The sequence below is a fragment of the Sphaerodactylus townsendi genome, linkage group LG05 (assembly GCF_021028975.2).
Source record: "Sphaerodactylus townsendi isolate TG3544 linkage group LG05, MPM_Stown_v2.3, whole genome shotgun sequence".
Classification (NCBI taxonomy): domain Eukaryota; kingdom Metazoa; phylum Chordata; class Lepidosauria; order Squamata; family Sphaerodactylidae; genus Sphaerodactylus; species Sphaerodactylus townsendi.
The window spans coordinates 88040993-88053204 of NC_059429.1; the positions used below are offsets into that span (position 1 = coordinate 88040993).

Here is a 12212-nt window from a genome sequence, read left to right on the forward strand (position 1 = left end):
TTCCCTTCTCATCCACATGAAGCCAGCTGGGAGAACTGGGGCAAGTTACAGTTTCCTTAGAGCTCTCTCAACTAGGATTTTCAACCTCCAGTTGATGGCTGGAGATCGCCCACTGTTACGACTGATCTCCAGGTGACAGAGATCAATTCACCTGAAGAAAATGGCCACTGTGGCATTATACCCCATTAAATTCTCTCCCTTCCCCAAACCAGACCTTCCAAAGGCTCCACCTCCAAAATCTCCAGGTATTTCCCAACCCAGAATTGTCAAACATATCCCTGCCTACCTCACAAGGTGCTTCTTGTGTGGAAAGGAAGGGATTGTGATTGTAAGTCTCTTTGAGACTCCTTAAGATAGAGAAAAGTGGGGTATGAAAACCAACTCATCTTCATTATTCTCTAATAAACTCATTTTAAGCCAGGGCTTTGAAAGATAAATGGAATAAGCCTGATTTGGGCAGCAAGGCATGTCAGTTGAAATTACATGTGGGTAGTTTTTCAACGCTAAACCCTCAAGTTTCTTCTCTATAATGGTCTATTGAGTGGAGAGATTTATTTCAGTCCTATACATGATAAGGCTGCTATTTTCTTTGCCCTCTACACAAGTGTCAAAGTCATTTTTGGCAGGGGTGTACCACCCAAGGGAACATATGGGGTCAAATGTCCCCAGGCTGTGGCCATTAGTTATGTGGGGGTGATTTTTCATACCCCTCCTCCTTCCCCCCGGGTGCATACACTAACTTCAAGACCTGGTGGGGTTTTCATACCCCACTTTTCTCTACCTTAAGGAGTGAGGAGCCTGTAGTAGGCTCACCAGCTCAAAATGGCACTGGAGGAAGTACTGGCAGTGGCTGCCACAGCTGGCAAACCCACTACAGTCTTACCAGGTCAGATCAGGAGTGCGGTGGGTGGTTGCCTGGACTGGTGAGCCCTCAGCAGGCTTGCCAAACCTGATTGGGAGTGTGGGGGGACACCTGGAATGGCAAGACCACAGTGGGCTCGCTAGGCCGGGTGAAGAGCGAGCGGGGATTGCCTCAGTGGCTTGTGGGCCTGGTGAACCCTCTCAAGGTGCTGGATCTAGACCCCAGGCCATGTGTTTGACACCCGGAACTAGACTAGTCAGACTCCCAGATTACAAGCTTGCAATAATCATCAGCCAGTGACCACTACCTATTAACCACCACTCTTCTAGAGTACTCCTGATTCAGTCACTGTATTGTCATAAGGCTGGTAGAAATCTTTCAGGCTCCCCAGTTGCATCTGAATCCCAGTAGCTGATAAGGTGCTCTGGGGAGTGTGAATCAAGATAGTGGTTTTCCGGCTGCAGAGGCTCCCATTGGAGAATTGCCTCTTGAGGTTGGACTGGAGGCTCCCACAGCAGGAAAAATAGTGTAGAATATCATGAAGCAGATGTCCACTGAAGAACATGTAAATCCATGGATTGCAACAGCTGCTGAGGCTGCCCAGCAACATGGTGATGGTAAAACTCACATCACTGGACTCTGAAAACAAGAGGCAAAGAGACACAGGTGACTTTTTTTTCCAGATGCATTTCAATAAAAATGTGTATCAGGCTTGGTGTGGGGAAGTCATGTACATCTGTAGTTTAGGTGGGTGTCTATGCGCTATGAGTCTGAACAGTTGTGGCTTCCTGGTACATGGATGTACATTTATGTGCAATAATGACCACACATATAATTTTTACCTTTTTCCAGTATAAAATATTTTCTATTTAGGAAATGTCTAACGCATGAGACAAATGTAAACTATGAGCTATATTAGCCATTCTTAATCCTTATACTAATGGAGGCCATCAATTTTGGCATACTTATCTGCCAGCTGTACTGCTAAGAAGTAATTTCCTTTCAAACTGATCAAGGCTCTTCTGGCCCTTTCATCCACCATCTTCTGCAGTTTGCAGAGCAACACCTGCTGGTTACTGCAGCCTGGAGAGGGTGTGGATGACTGGGGGAAACTGCAGCTCTCTTCTGTCTGGATTCAGTTCCACTTTGAAATGCACATGATCCATGTCGCAACCTGGCAACCTCATGCTGCATTTGGAACCAGCATTGTTCCAATAAAGCTTGTTTGTTTGCTACCTCTTTGAATCATTTTGCATCTGTGCAGGACTCCCTTCCACTGAACAAGGAGCTTGCTTTGCTGGAGCAACATTTGCTCCTGCTGAGGAAGGCTGTTCTGGTGAACTGGGTTTGTTTCCACGCTTCTACACATTAAGCTTGCTGGGTGACCTTGGGCTAGTCACAGTTCTTTGAAACTCTCTCAGCCAGTGGCGTACCTAGGCAAATTGGAGTCCTGGGCAGAAACCTGAGTTTGATTCCCCCCCCCCCCATGGGCGGCCACCCTCTCCCACCATGACCAAACAATGATTTTTTTTCTACCAGGTCATTTCAAAGTCATCATCACATTATAGAACATGCCCCAACTCACAAATCTGAACACAGCAATGGGTCATGCCACACAGCAGAAATATTTTTTTGAAAACATTTTCAAAATGTTTTCAAAATGTTTTATTACTGCTATGAAAACATGTTATGGTGTTGTATCCAGTCCCCCCAATTGGGGGAAACAGCATCACTTTCAATGTTATTTAAACTGGGAACCCCTGATTCTCCCTTTAAGATGGATTTAAAAGGAGAATCTGGGCTTCCTAGTTTAAACAAGTGATGCTGGAATTCACCCCCAAACAGCATTATTTTCAATGGTGTTTAAACTAGGGAGCCCAGATTATCCCCCACCCTGAAACAGCATCACTTTCAATGTTTAAACTGGGGACCCCAGATTCTCCCTTTTAATCCATGCCAAAGGGGGTGGATTTAATAATAATAATAATAATAATAATAATAATAATAATAATAATAATAATAATAATAATAATAATAATAATAATAATAATAATAATAATAATAATAATAATAACCTTTATTAGGCATTGAGAGAATAAAAGAAAGAAAGAAAACAAGCATTGGCAGGAAGGGGGTGGATTTAAAAGGAAAATCTGGGGAAATTTAGGGGGTGCCTGCTATCAGGAGTGCAATTATTAAGATAGCAGCACCAAAATTTCAGAGTATCTTTGTGAGACCCTACTGATGATTCCAACCAGGTTTGGTGAAGTTTGGGTCAGGGGGACCCTCAAAGGTGTAGCCCCCATCTCCTATTAGCTTCCATTGGAAACAATGGGGATGGGGCACTCCCTTTGGGAGTCCATAATTTTGGACTCCCTAAACCAAACCTCACCAAACCTGGGTGATATCATCAGGAGAGTCTCCCAAAAATTCCCCGAAGTTTTGGTGCTGCTAGCCTAAAAACTGTGCCCTCTGCAGGCCAAAGACGGAAAAACACTGAAAATACAAAAAATCCCACAAACGAACCTGCAGTTTTTGCGCCCCCCACAAGGGGGTGCCCTGGGCAACTGCCCACTTTGCCCAATGGGAGGAACATCTCAGCCCCACCTACCTCACAAGGTGTCTGTTGTGGAGAGAGGAGGAAGTACAGGAGAGAAAGGTGGAATATCAGGGCCAGAGCAAGGGAGAACTGCGCCTGGGGCTGCTTACATTATCACTCTCTGAGCTCCCCCTGTCACGCAGAGCCGCACCCACCTCCCTCAGGCCCTCTGCCCCCCCAGAATACCCCCGGAATGCCCTCAGAATGCCTGGGAATGCCCCCAGAATGCCCTGGCCATGCTCCCGCCCCTGCCGAGGCATGCACCTGAGGCATCATGCCCCCCCTCCCTGTTGGCGCTATGCCACTGCAGAATATAAATCCAAACTCTTCTTCTTCTTCTTCTTTATCCTTACCCCACCACAATGGGGACTCAAAGTAGCTTACATCATTTTCTTTTGCATCCCTTTTATCACCATAACAACCTCGTGAGGCATGGTAGGCTAAGAGTGATTTTCCCAACATCCCTCTATCAAGCTTCCATCAAGACACAGGTTTTTCAAAGTGCATTCCAGAATGCCTTGACATTTTTTTTTTAATTTAGCAAGAGTTTCTCAACGCATTTCCACTGCAGGAAATGGCAGCTTCAAAGAGTGGTCTCTGGCATCACATATTTGCTGATCTCCCTCCCTTCCCCAAATTGTATCCCACCCAGGTATTGCCCCCAAATCTGAAGGAATTTCGCAAGCAAGAGTTGGCAATCCCATTGGATAATATTCTCTGTAAAACAGCTTGTCTGCTCAGTGCATGTAATGCACAGATGTGGACAGGTGTTGGTAGGGATGTCAACTTCCAGGTGGACAATCATGTAGCCACCACAGAATTTCCTAGTGGGCCAATGGTCTGCTTCCTCTAGAGTTGCCAGATATCCCTTAACAACCAGCAGGGTGTAGAGAGGATTTACCCAGCAGAGGTGGCCCTCACCAAGTGATGTTTCTGCCTTTTTGGCACTATTTCTCCCCACCCCCACCCCCACCCCCACCCCCACCAAGTGATGTTTCTGCCTTTTTGGCACTATTTCTCCCCACCACCACCACCACCACCACCACCACCACATACACAGTCCAGCAAAGCATTGACGGACAGCACCCACTGGACACCGAGCATCTCTGTCCCAGCAAGGACCTGCCAATCCTAGTCTTCCCCTTGGGCCTGTCCCGTCCCGGATAGAAGGGTTATGCATGGAGTAGGGAAGGCAGCTCCTGGCCTGAGCAAGCTAGGCACAGCAGGCAGATGGCTATGTCTCGGTCAAGGAAAGCTGCAGAGGATGCCCATCTGAATCACAAGAGATGTAAGATTGGCTGGCTTTTTTTCCTTCCTTCCCTCCCTCCTTTGGGGGTTATCAGTAACCAGTGGGCATCAGGGAGGCAAGGTCATAGGGATGGCATTGGCATGACATCATTATGCTACTTCTAGGGGAAACCCAAAAGTAATGTCATGCAATGCTAGGAATTAGCAGAAACTCTATGGTTTTACCAAAAAGTTTTTGGCAATTTATACAACAGTATGATATTACGGGGTTTTCCCCAGAACTGCTATAACCCCATCACACCAATAGTGATTTTTAATTCATTTTTCTCCCATCAACTGCTGCAGTGGTAGCAGCCAACAGGAAATGAGGTTGAGAGATTTTTTTTGCCTCCAGCAGATGACTGACAACCTTAGATGGCCTGGCTTTGTTAGCAACAATTCTATGGTGTATTCCATTTGCAAAATATTTTACAATGTTTATTTTTTCTGTTTTCCTGGCAGCAGCCCACAGATAAATCATAAAGTTCTTCTACATGTAGGGAACTGAAAGAGAATGAATTGCTCAAAGCCTCCTGGGCAGCTTCATACAGAAAGCTTGTAAGACATGACTGTAAAACATTTTATGTGTACAAGTAAAAATTTAATGGATATGATCGTTCCCCATTAGAGGAGTAGCAGAAGTACGCAGAAGCATGCACACTTCCCCTCTCTTCCTGGTACATGCGCAAAGCATGGGGCAGTTCAGGGAATAGGAAGATTACATGTACCTCTTGAAAGCCCGTTCTGCCTTTTTCCTATAATCAGTCGAATTAAATGAGTGTACAACCTCATGAAATCTGACCAAACAGAAGAGGAGGACGAAGCAGTTTATACTGGTTCATAAAAGAGAAAGTCATAAAAACTGCCCATTGGCCTAATGGACAATTTACTGCCTGTGCAAACAATAGGGGGGGTGGGGGTGGCCAAAAGGGCTATGTTGAGCAGCAGTGTTAAGTACTGCAGTCACATTGAGAAGGAATGTATTCCATGATATGGCGGGCAGCTGGGACTGGCTTTGAATCTTGCTAGATGTATGCATTTCCCAGCATGCAGTGCGCAAAAGTGGCCTCCAATACATTTCTACCTGAAGCAGAAGTAGAATTAGTTTTCAGAGTCTAACCCAGCACTCTGGCCACTGGATCCCACAGCCTATCACACTTCTGATATTGGCTGGCCATTCTGACTGAGTGACAACTTAATCCTTCTGGTTAGGGATGATGACTTTTTCAGTATTCTGACCCCCCCCACACACACACACACACCATTTTAAACAAAAACGGTCATTGCTCTCTAAATCACTTGCTATTTTCAAATCACAAATCTCTGCAAAGGATCTAAATCAGGGGTCTTCAAACTATGGCCCTCCAAATGTTCATGGACTACAATTCCCATCAGCCCCTGCCAGCATGGCCAAGTGGTAGGGCTCGTGGGAATTGTAGTCTACGAACATCTGGAGGGCCATAGTTTGAAGACCCCTGATCTAGATAATAAATCTGAGAACTTGATTCAAGGAGTTGTTAAGAATTCAAAAGGAGAGAAATTAACAATCTGAAAAAACTTGTCCTATAATGATATCATATTTCCTCAAGTGTTACTATCCCTTGGGGATTGGGCGGTCTATAAATTTAAATAATAAATAAATAAATATTAGCAACAATTTTCTTGTAGCTGTGGTAAAAGTTTTGATTTTACTTCTGGGCTATAACCAAAGGATGTGTGGATCTTGCAACGTTGCAGTTATTTCTGAGGTAATAAGCTGCAGGTTGAAAACCACTTCCCTGAGAATCTCTTGTCATTTCCATTCTGCCTGGATGCAAAGCCAGAGCAATGCAGTCACTTCTGGAATACAATGCATGTCATGGATGGATGTTTGTGAGAAAGGTCAGCCTACTTTGCATACTTTGTGCAATGATGGTATGAGAAATGCAGGTATATATTAAAAATACTTTTTTTTTCTTGGCTGACGTGAATGAATGCATGATAGATTTCTCTCTGCTAGGTTATGGGCACAAGGGAGGAGCTTATTTGTGGTTGTATATGAGAAACAGAGAGTCTCTGAAACATTTGTGTCTATGCATTGCTTTTCTCTACAAAATGTCTTCTTAATTGTGTGCACGTAGGAGTGTGTTCTCTTTGATAGGGTGAATGTGAAAGGAAAAGCTATACTGGTTCATTTGGAACTGCCCTGGTCGCAAACAGTTATATGAACAGCAGGATACCCTTCTCCACTTGGCATGCTGTTGCCCTTTATACTCAGTCACTCACCATCATTTGGTGCATTCTTGTCCCACACTGACCACATCTGCACACTGAAGAAGGGTGCCCAGCAGGCAACGTAAGCCAGGACTATGACAAAGGTCATCTTCACTGTGCGGATCTTTGCCCGTGAGATGGTGCGCACGCTACTTACCCGGGAGCCGGGATGGCACCCAGCTCCCTTCTGAGACATGGCAGCTTGAGATGTAGCAGCAGCACAGAGACGACAAGTTTGAGTCTTTCCTCGGAGATTCTTGCAGATCTTGTGGCAGATGAGGCTGTAGCAAATAGTCAAAATTGCCACCGGCAGCACAAAGACACATAAGGTGATCCATGTGACGTAGGCCTTGGCTCCCCAGGCGTATTTGAAATCTGCCCAACAATCCAGCACACCAGAGCCTTGGCGTACCTCCCTCACTGAAAAAATGAAGATCTGTGGCAAGCTGAGCAAGCAGCTGAGCAACCAAGTCGTCCCAATCATCAGGTAAGCCTGGCAGCTGGACTGCTGTAGGGTGCGCAATGGGTGACACACAGCCATGTAGCGATCTAGGGTCATGGCAATGAGCATGTAGGTGGAAGCAAACATGCTCAGCACCTGCAAGTATTTGACAGCCCTGCAAAGAGGATCAGGACCCTGGAAACGATAAGTCATGTCCCAAATCATTTGGGGAAGTACCTGGAAGAGTGCTACTCCAAGGTCTGTCAGGCCGAGGTGCAGGATGAAAAGGTTCATGCGGGTCATCTTCTTCCTCAGCCGGTATATGGCCAAGAGCACCCCCAGGTTTCCTACCAAGGTCACCACCAAGATAGCAGCCAAGACCCCAATCTCAGCCTTTGCAAGATCTTCATCCCGGGTGTAGAGGGCAGTCTGGTTAGGGTCTGCATCTTTGATATTCTCTAGCAGAGAGCCAACCATCAAGTTGTTATGATAGGTGCGATTCCTCTCCATAGGTGGTTTCCTCAAAGTAGGTACTGCAATATGATGCAAAAGGCTCTAGATGGTTGTGAAGCACCTTTCCTCTCAAAATTATTTCAAGTTAATTTTGTCAGAAAAATCCATCTTTCTCTGCAATCCCCTGCTTGTTTCTCCATAATCCAGCTGCTTTGTCTTTAATTTTTCACCCATGTAACATTTGGCTATATTATTTCTGTAGATCAGAATCAGACAACAATGTAGTAATTCTAAATCCCCTTTTCAATTTTCCTGGCAAGGTGCAGTTCTTCTTTAGTCCACATGCACTAAATAAAATATCTTTTGACCAGTTTCATCTCCTCTTTTCTGTATCCATCTTATTACCCTTCTTCCTATGGGGATAAACTTCCTATCTCTAGGAACAATATAAAGCTCTCTTTCCCCTCCACACCCTGCCCGATTGCTGGCTTCTTACCCTTTCAGAATGAGCTCAAAATCCATCCATCTCTTCTGATTAATTTTGAAAGCTTCTTGTAAAAGTGCCATATAAACTTCTCCTGCAAATTCAGTAGCTAGGTACAGATTCGATCTTTAAAAAGTAAATGGAACCAACATTTTAAAAAATACATCTCAATCCAAACTCCATTCAGCTGGATCTCTTTTGGGAAAGGTGGAATTTGCTAAATCAGGATGCAGCTGATTCCTCAGACTGTGTGAACTGTGTCTGCTGGGGTCTGGGTTTTATAGACTGGGAGCTCTTTCCTCTGGTTGGCTCTTGCAGTCTTGTAACTCCACAGTCTCCCCTGCTGTTGAGATGGAGTCTGAGACTCCTGTTTACACAGAAATGCAGATACAGGTGGATGTCCCCCACCCTTTTTTGGGCAAGGTAATATATGAATAAAACTAAAAGCAAACTTCACATCTATTATTCCAGCTGAACAGATTTATCGTTTTGTATCTAGATAGGTTTTGAAAGCTTTACTAGTTTGCTGTAAATGTCAGTATGCTGTGTAAGAGAGTGGAATGATCAATCATTCTCTTACTAAGGCACCTTTTAAATTTTCTGTTGTGGCTTTTAACGATCTCATATTCAGAAATGTTTTCTGGACTTCCGGAAGACATGGTGTCTTGTTCAGTCTGAGCTTTGGTAGCTCCTGGCTACACTCACTGAAAGGGGCAAATAAAGAGTACACTGGATCTAACTCTGGCCTCATCAGTGCTTTTTGAGGACCTTTCATTTGACAGATGGGCAAGTTTGGGTTATTTTAACCCAGCAGCTCTGATAAAATCCAGGATCAAGACTGCAGGCGGGCTGTTTTCACAGAAGGGACAGCCTCTTCACTTACCCCTTTTTTTCTTTTAAGTTTTCTACTTTCATTTTCTTCTGTTTAAACTTAACAAGCTATTAATGCAGATAATCTTATTATTCTTACTGTATCCTCCCTTTTTCATTCCTCTTTTTTCTTTTCTGTATTATTCCCTTTTTTAATATTTGGAAACAAAAACTTTTTTTAAAAAAAAAGAAATGTTTTCTTTCCCAGTTCTGTCTTGATATTCAACACAACACAACACAACAACACAACAGAAAGTTCTAAAACATTTTACTAAGGAAATCAATTACCAAGATTAAAATCTACCTGTTTATTCTAGTGAGAACCTATCATACCCTTATTCTTAGTATCAGAGACTGACTAATACAAGCCTTTACATGAAATTTTAGTGCATATTAGTATATACAAGATCCATCCATTGGTCTGTCTATCTGAAGCACGTATAAGTCCACAGCTGTTTCATCTGCTGATTCTGGATCCAGGAATTCTAGTTGCCCTCCTTCTCTGACATTTCCATTCCCTGGATCAAAAGATGTCTGGTGGGCCTTGACCAGGGCCAGGACATTCTCTGTTCTGGCCCCAACCTGGTGGAACATTGTGTCTAGTGAGACTTGGGCCCTGTGGGATTTGATGCAATTCCGCAGGGCCTGTAAGACAGAACTGTTGCACTAGGCATATGGTTGAGGCAGCTATGGTTTTTCCATCTAAATAGCCTCTCTTCTTTCACCCTTCTCAGGGGCGTACCAGCCACGGGGACATGTGGTGTCATATGTCCCCAGGTGGCCGCTATTAAGTCTCATGGGGGTGGAAAATTGCCCCCACACCCATCCTCCTACCTCTGTGTGAGTGAGTGCCTCAGCCACCTGCCAAGCATCTGGTCATCACCGAGCTGTCTGCCACCGCCGTAGGCCTCCTGCCCTCCCCAGCCTTCCTGTCTGGTGCAAGGACACCCCCGATGCCTGATGGGGAGGCCGGGGAGGCCAGGAGGGTTGGTGCTGCCCACCAAGGGGCCGTTTGCTGCCTACCACAGCCACAGCCCTCCCCTACCTCCCTGTCAGGCCCGAGGATGGCCCCCACACCTGACAGGAAGGCCAGGGAGGGCAGGAGCAAGCTGATTCCCACAGGGTCCCCTAGTCAGGCTGTTCAAGCAGCTGAGGCCCGGGTGGGGTGCAGGGTCCACCCCCTGGGGGACTCCAGCCTGACCGAGGGACCCCACGGGGAGCAGCTGCTCAGCAGGCAGGCAGGCAACAAGGCAACAGGGGGGCGGGATGCTGTGGGTCAGGGGCTTCCCGGGGCTCCCCGGCTGACCAGCCAGAAGGGGACTCTGCCGCAGCCCAGAGGCTTATCTAGGAAAAATGGTGCGGGCAAAAAAACCCCTCAGAGTTTGCCGCAGGCCCCATTTTTCCTTCAATATGCCTCTGACCCTTCTTGCCTGCCTTTTTCTGTCTTCTTTGTATATAATTGGTAATCAGGAATGTTGTGGTATTTATTGTTGAATTTGAGTCACAATCTGGATTTTTAAAAACAGTATTTAGATCATGATTTTGTTGTAATTGTGTTGTGTTGGAAACTGCCCTGAGCCTGCAAGGGGAAGGGTGGCATACAAATGGAATAAATGAAATAAAATAAACAGAATTTTGGCTACAGTTTGCAAAAAAAGAAGTGGTCGCTGCTTCTGTTGCTTCCTCCAGTATCGCTGCAGCTGTACTGGCAGGAGGCAAAACAGCTCATTCAGTCTTCTAACTACCATTATATGCGGCAAGTGCAGGGAGCTACGGGGTTGACAAGCTGAGCCAACAGAAAATGGACCCCCTAGTACAGAATATGCTTATTTGGAAGGGCCACAGAAGTATACGACTGTGTTTATACCTCTGTGGTTGCTTTGAAAGAACTTACATTATTTTTAGGGTCGTTAATTAAGAAAAAAATGTTGCTACGTGGAACTAGAACCCCAATGAATGCAGTAGGCATGGGTTTGTCATTGATCTTCACATAAAATCTTCAGCAGAAGCATTTCTACTATGTGTGACAAAACCCACAACAAATAATTCTTCAATTTCCTGAGCACATCTGAAATATTCAGTGTTGCAGTAGTCTGAATTGTCCTTATAAAAACATATTTCTCACAAGTGTATCTTTGCTATGGGATTTGCAAGAGCCTTGTTTTTAAGGAAGTGATAATTTTTGTCTTGTTCAAATTAAGTTCAAATATTGCTATCTGTTTCTGTTCCCCTGAGGAACAACTTGGTTTCTGTTCCCCTGAGGAAAACAAAAAGCATCTTCCTGGATATTGTTCCATAGGACTGGTTTTCTGCAGATGCCAGAGTTGCTGTGACTCACATTATTTGTGAAATTTGCATTGACTTGCCAGTGAGTGTCTGTTCTTCACTTAGTGATTCTGACAGTTATTTCAACAAGCAAATGCATGAACAGATCATATAGGTAGGTGTGGGGACCCTATGAATTACCTTGTAAAAATGCCTAAAATAATGCTGGGGGAGAGATGCAATGCAAGGAATAATATACTTCTTTACTGTTCATGATCAGACTGTCTGATTTCCCGACAGCTTAATAAAAAAGTGTAATAAAATGTAAACAGAAATTAAATCAAGTTCAAGGTAGGTGTGGAAAAGAAATGGACTTGGAAACCAATTCATTGGATGTACCTCCTTCTTTGCTGTGTATATAATATATTATTTTGGACATAACACTAATATTTTCTATTCTGATAAGGAAGATGGGAAGGATTTCTTCCGCTGTTAGTTATCCCTATTGCCATTTTCACTGCCATCACTCCGTGACTATCACTACCATATCAGTTTACTCTACAGCAGGGTACAGATAATTTAATAAAATATATAATCAATCAGCAAACATTTTACATCCCATTAGATATTCAGGTAATGTACTCCTGTAGAAGCTTTTCATATTTCTAAAAGATGTACAGATATTGCCCCATTGTAT

General features: G+C 44.5%; 1 protein-coding gene across 1 annotated transcript; it reads right to left on the bottom strand.

The window, feature by feature from the left end:
* Window positions 1-760: 760 nt before the first annotated feature.
* AVPR1B (arginine vasopressin receptor 1B) lies at window positions 761-7971 on the bottom strand. The gene is made up of 2 exons (XM_048498181.1): window positions 7014-7971; window positions 761-1501 (listed from the first exon to the last, which is right to left on the bottom strand). The coding sequence occupies exons 1-2, from the start codon at window positions 7951-7953 to the stop codon at window positions 1188-1190; spliced, it is 1254 nt and encodes a 417-aa protein (XP_048354138.1). The 5' UTR covers window positions 7954-7971; the 3' UTR covers window positions 761-1187.
* Between the last annotated feature and the right edge of the window lie 4241 nt (window positions 7972-12212).

Bases quoted from the DNA above. Each gene is read 5' to 3' on its own strand.
- AVPR1B (XM_048498181.1), bottom strand. From the start codon at position 7,953: ATGGAGAGGAATCGCACCTATCATAACAACTTGATGGTTGGCTCTCTG. The intron at 1,502-7,013 runs GTGAGTGACTGA...TCTTGTTTTCAG, and splicing joins CAAGAATGCACCAAATGATG to AGTCCAGTGATGTGAGTTTT.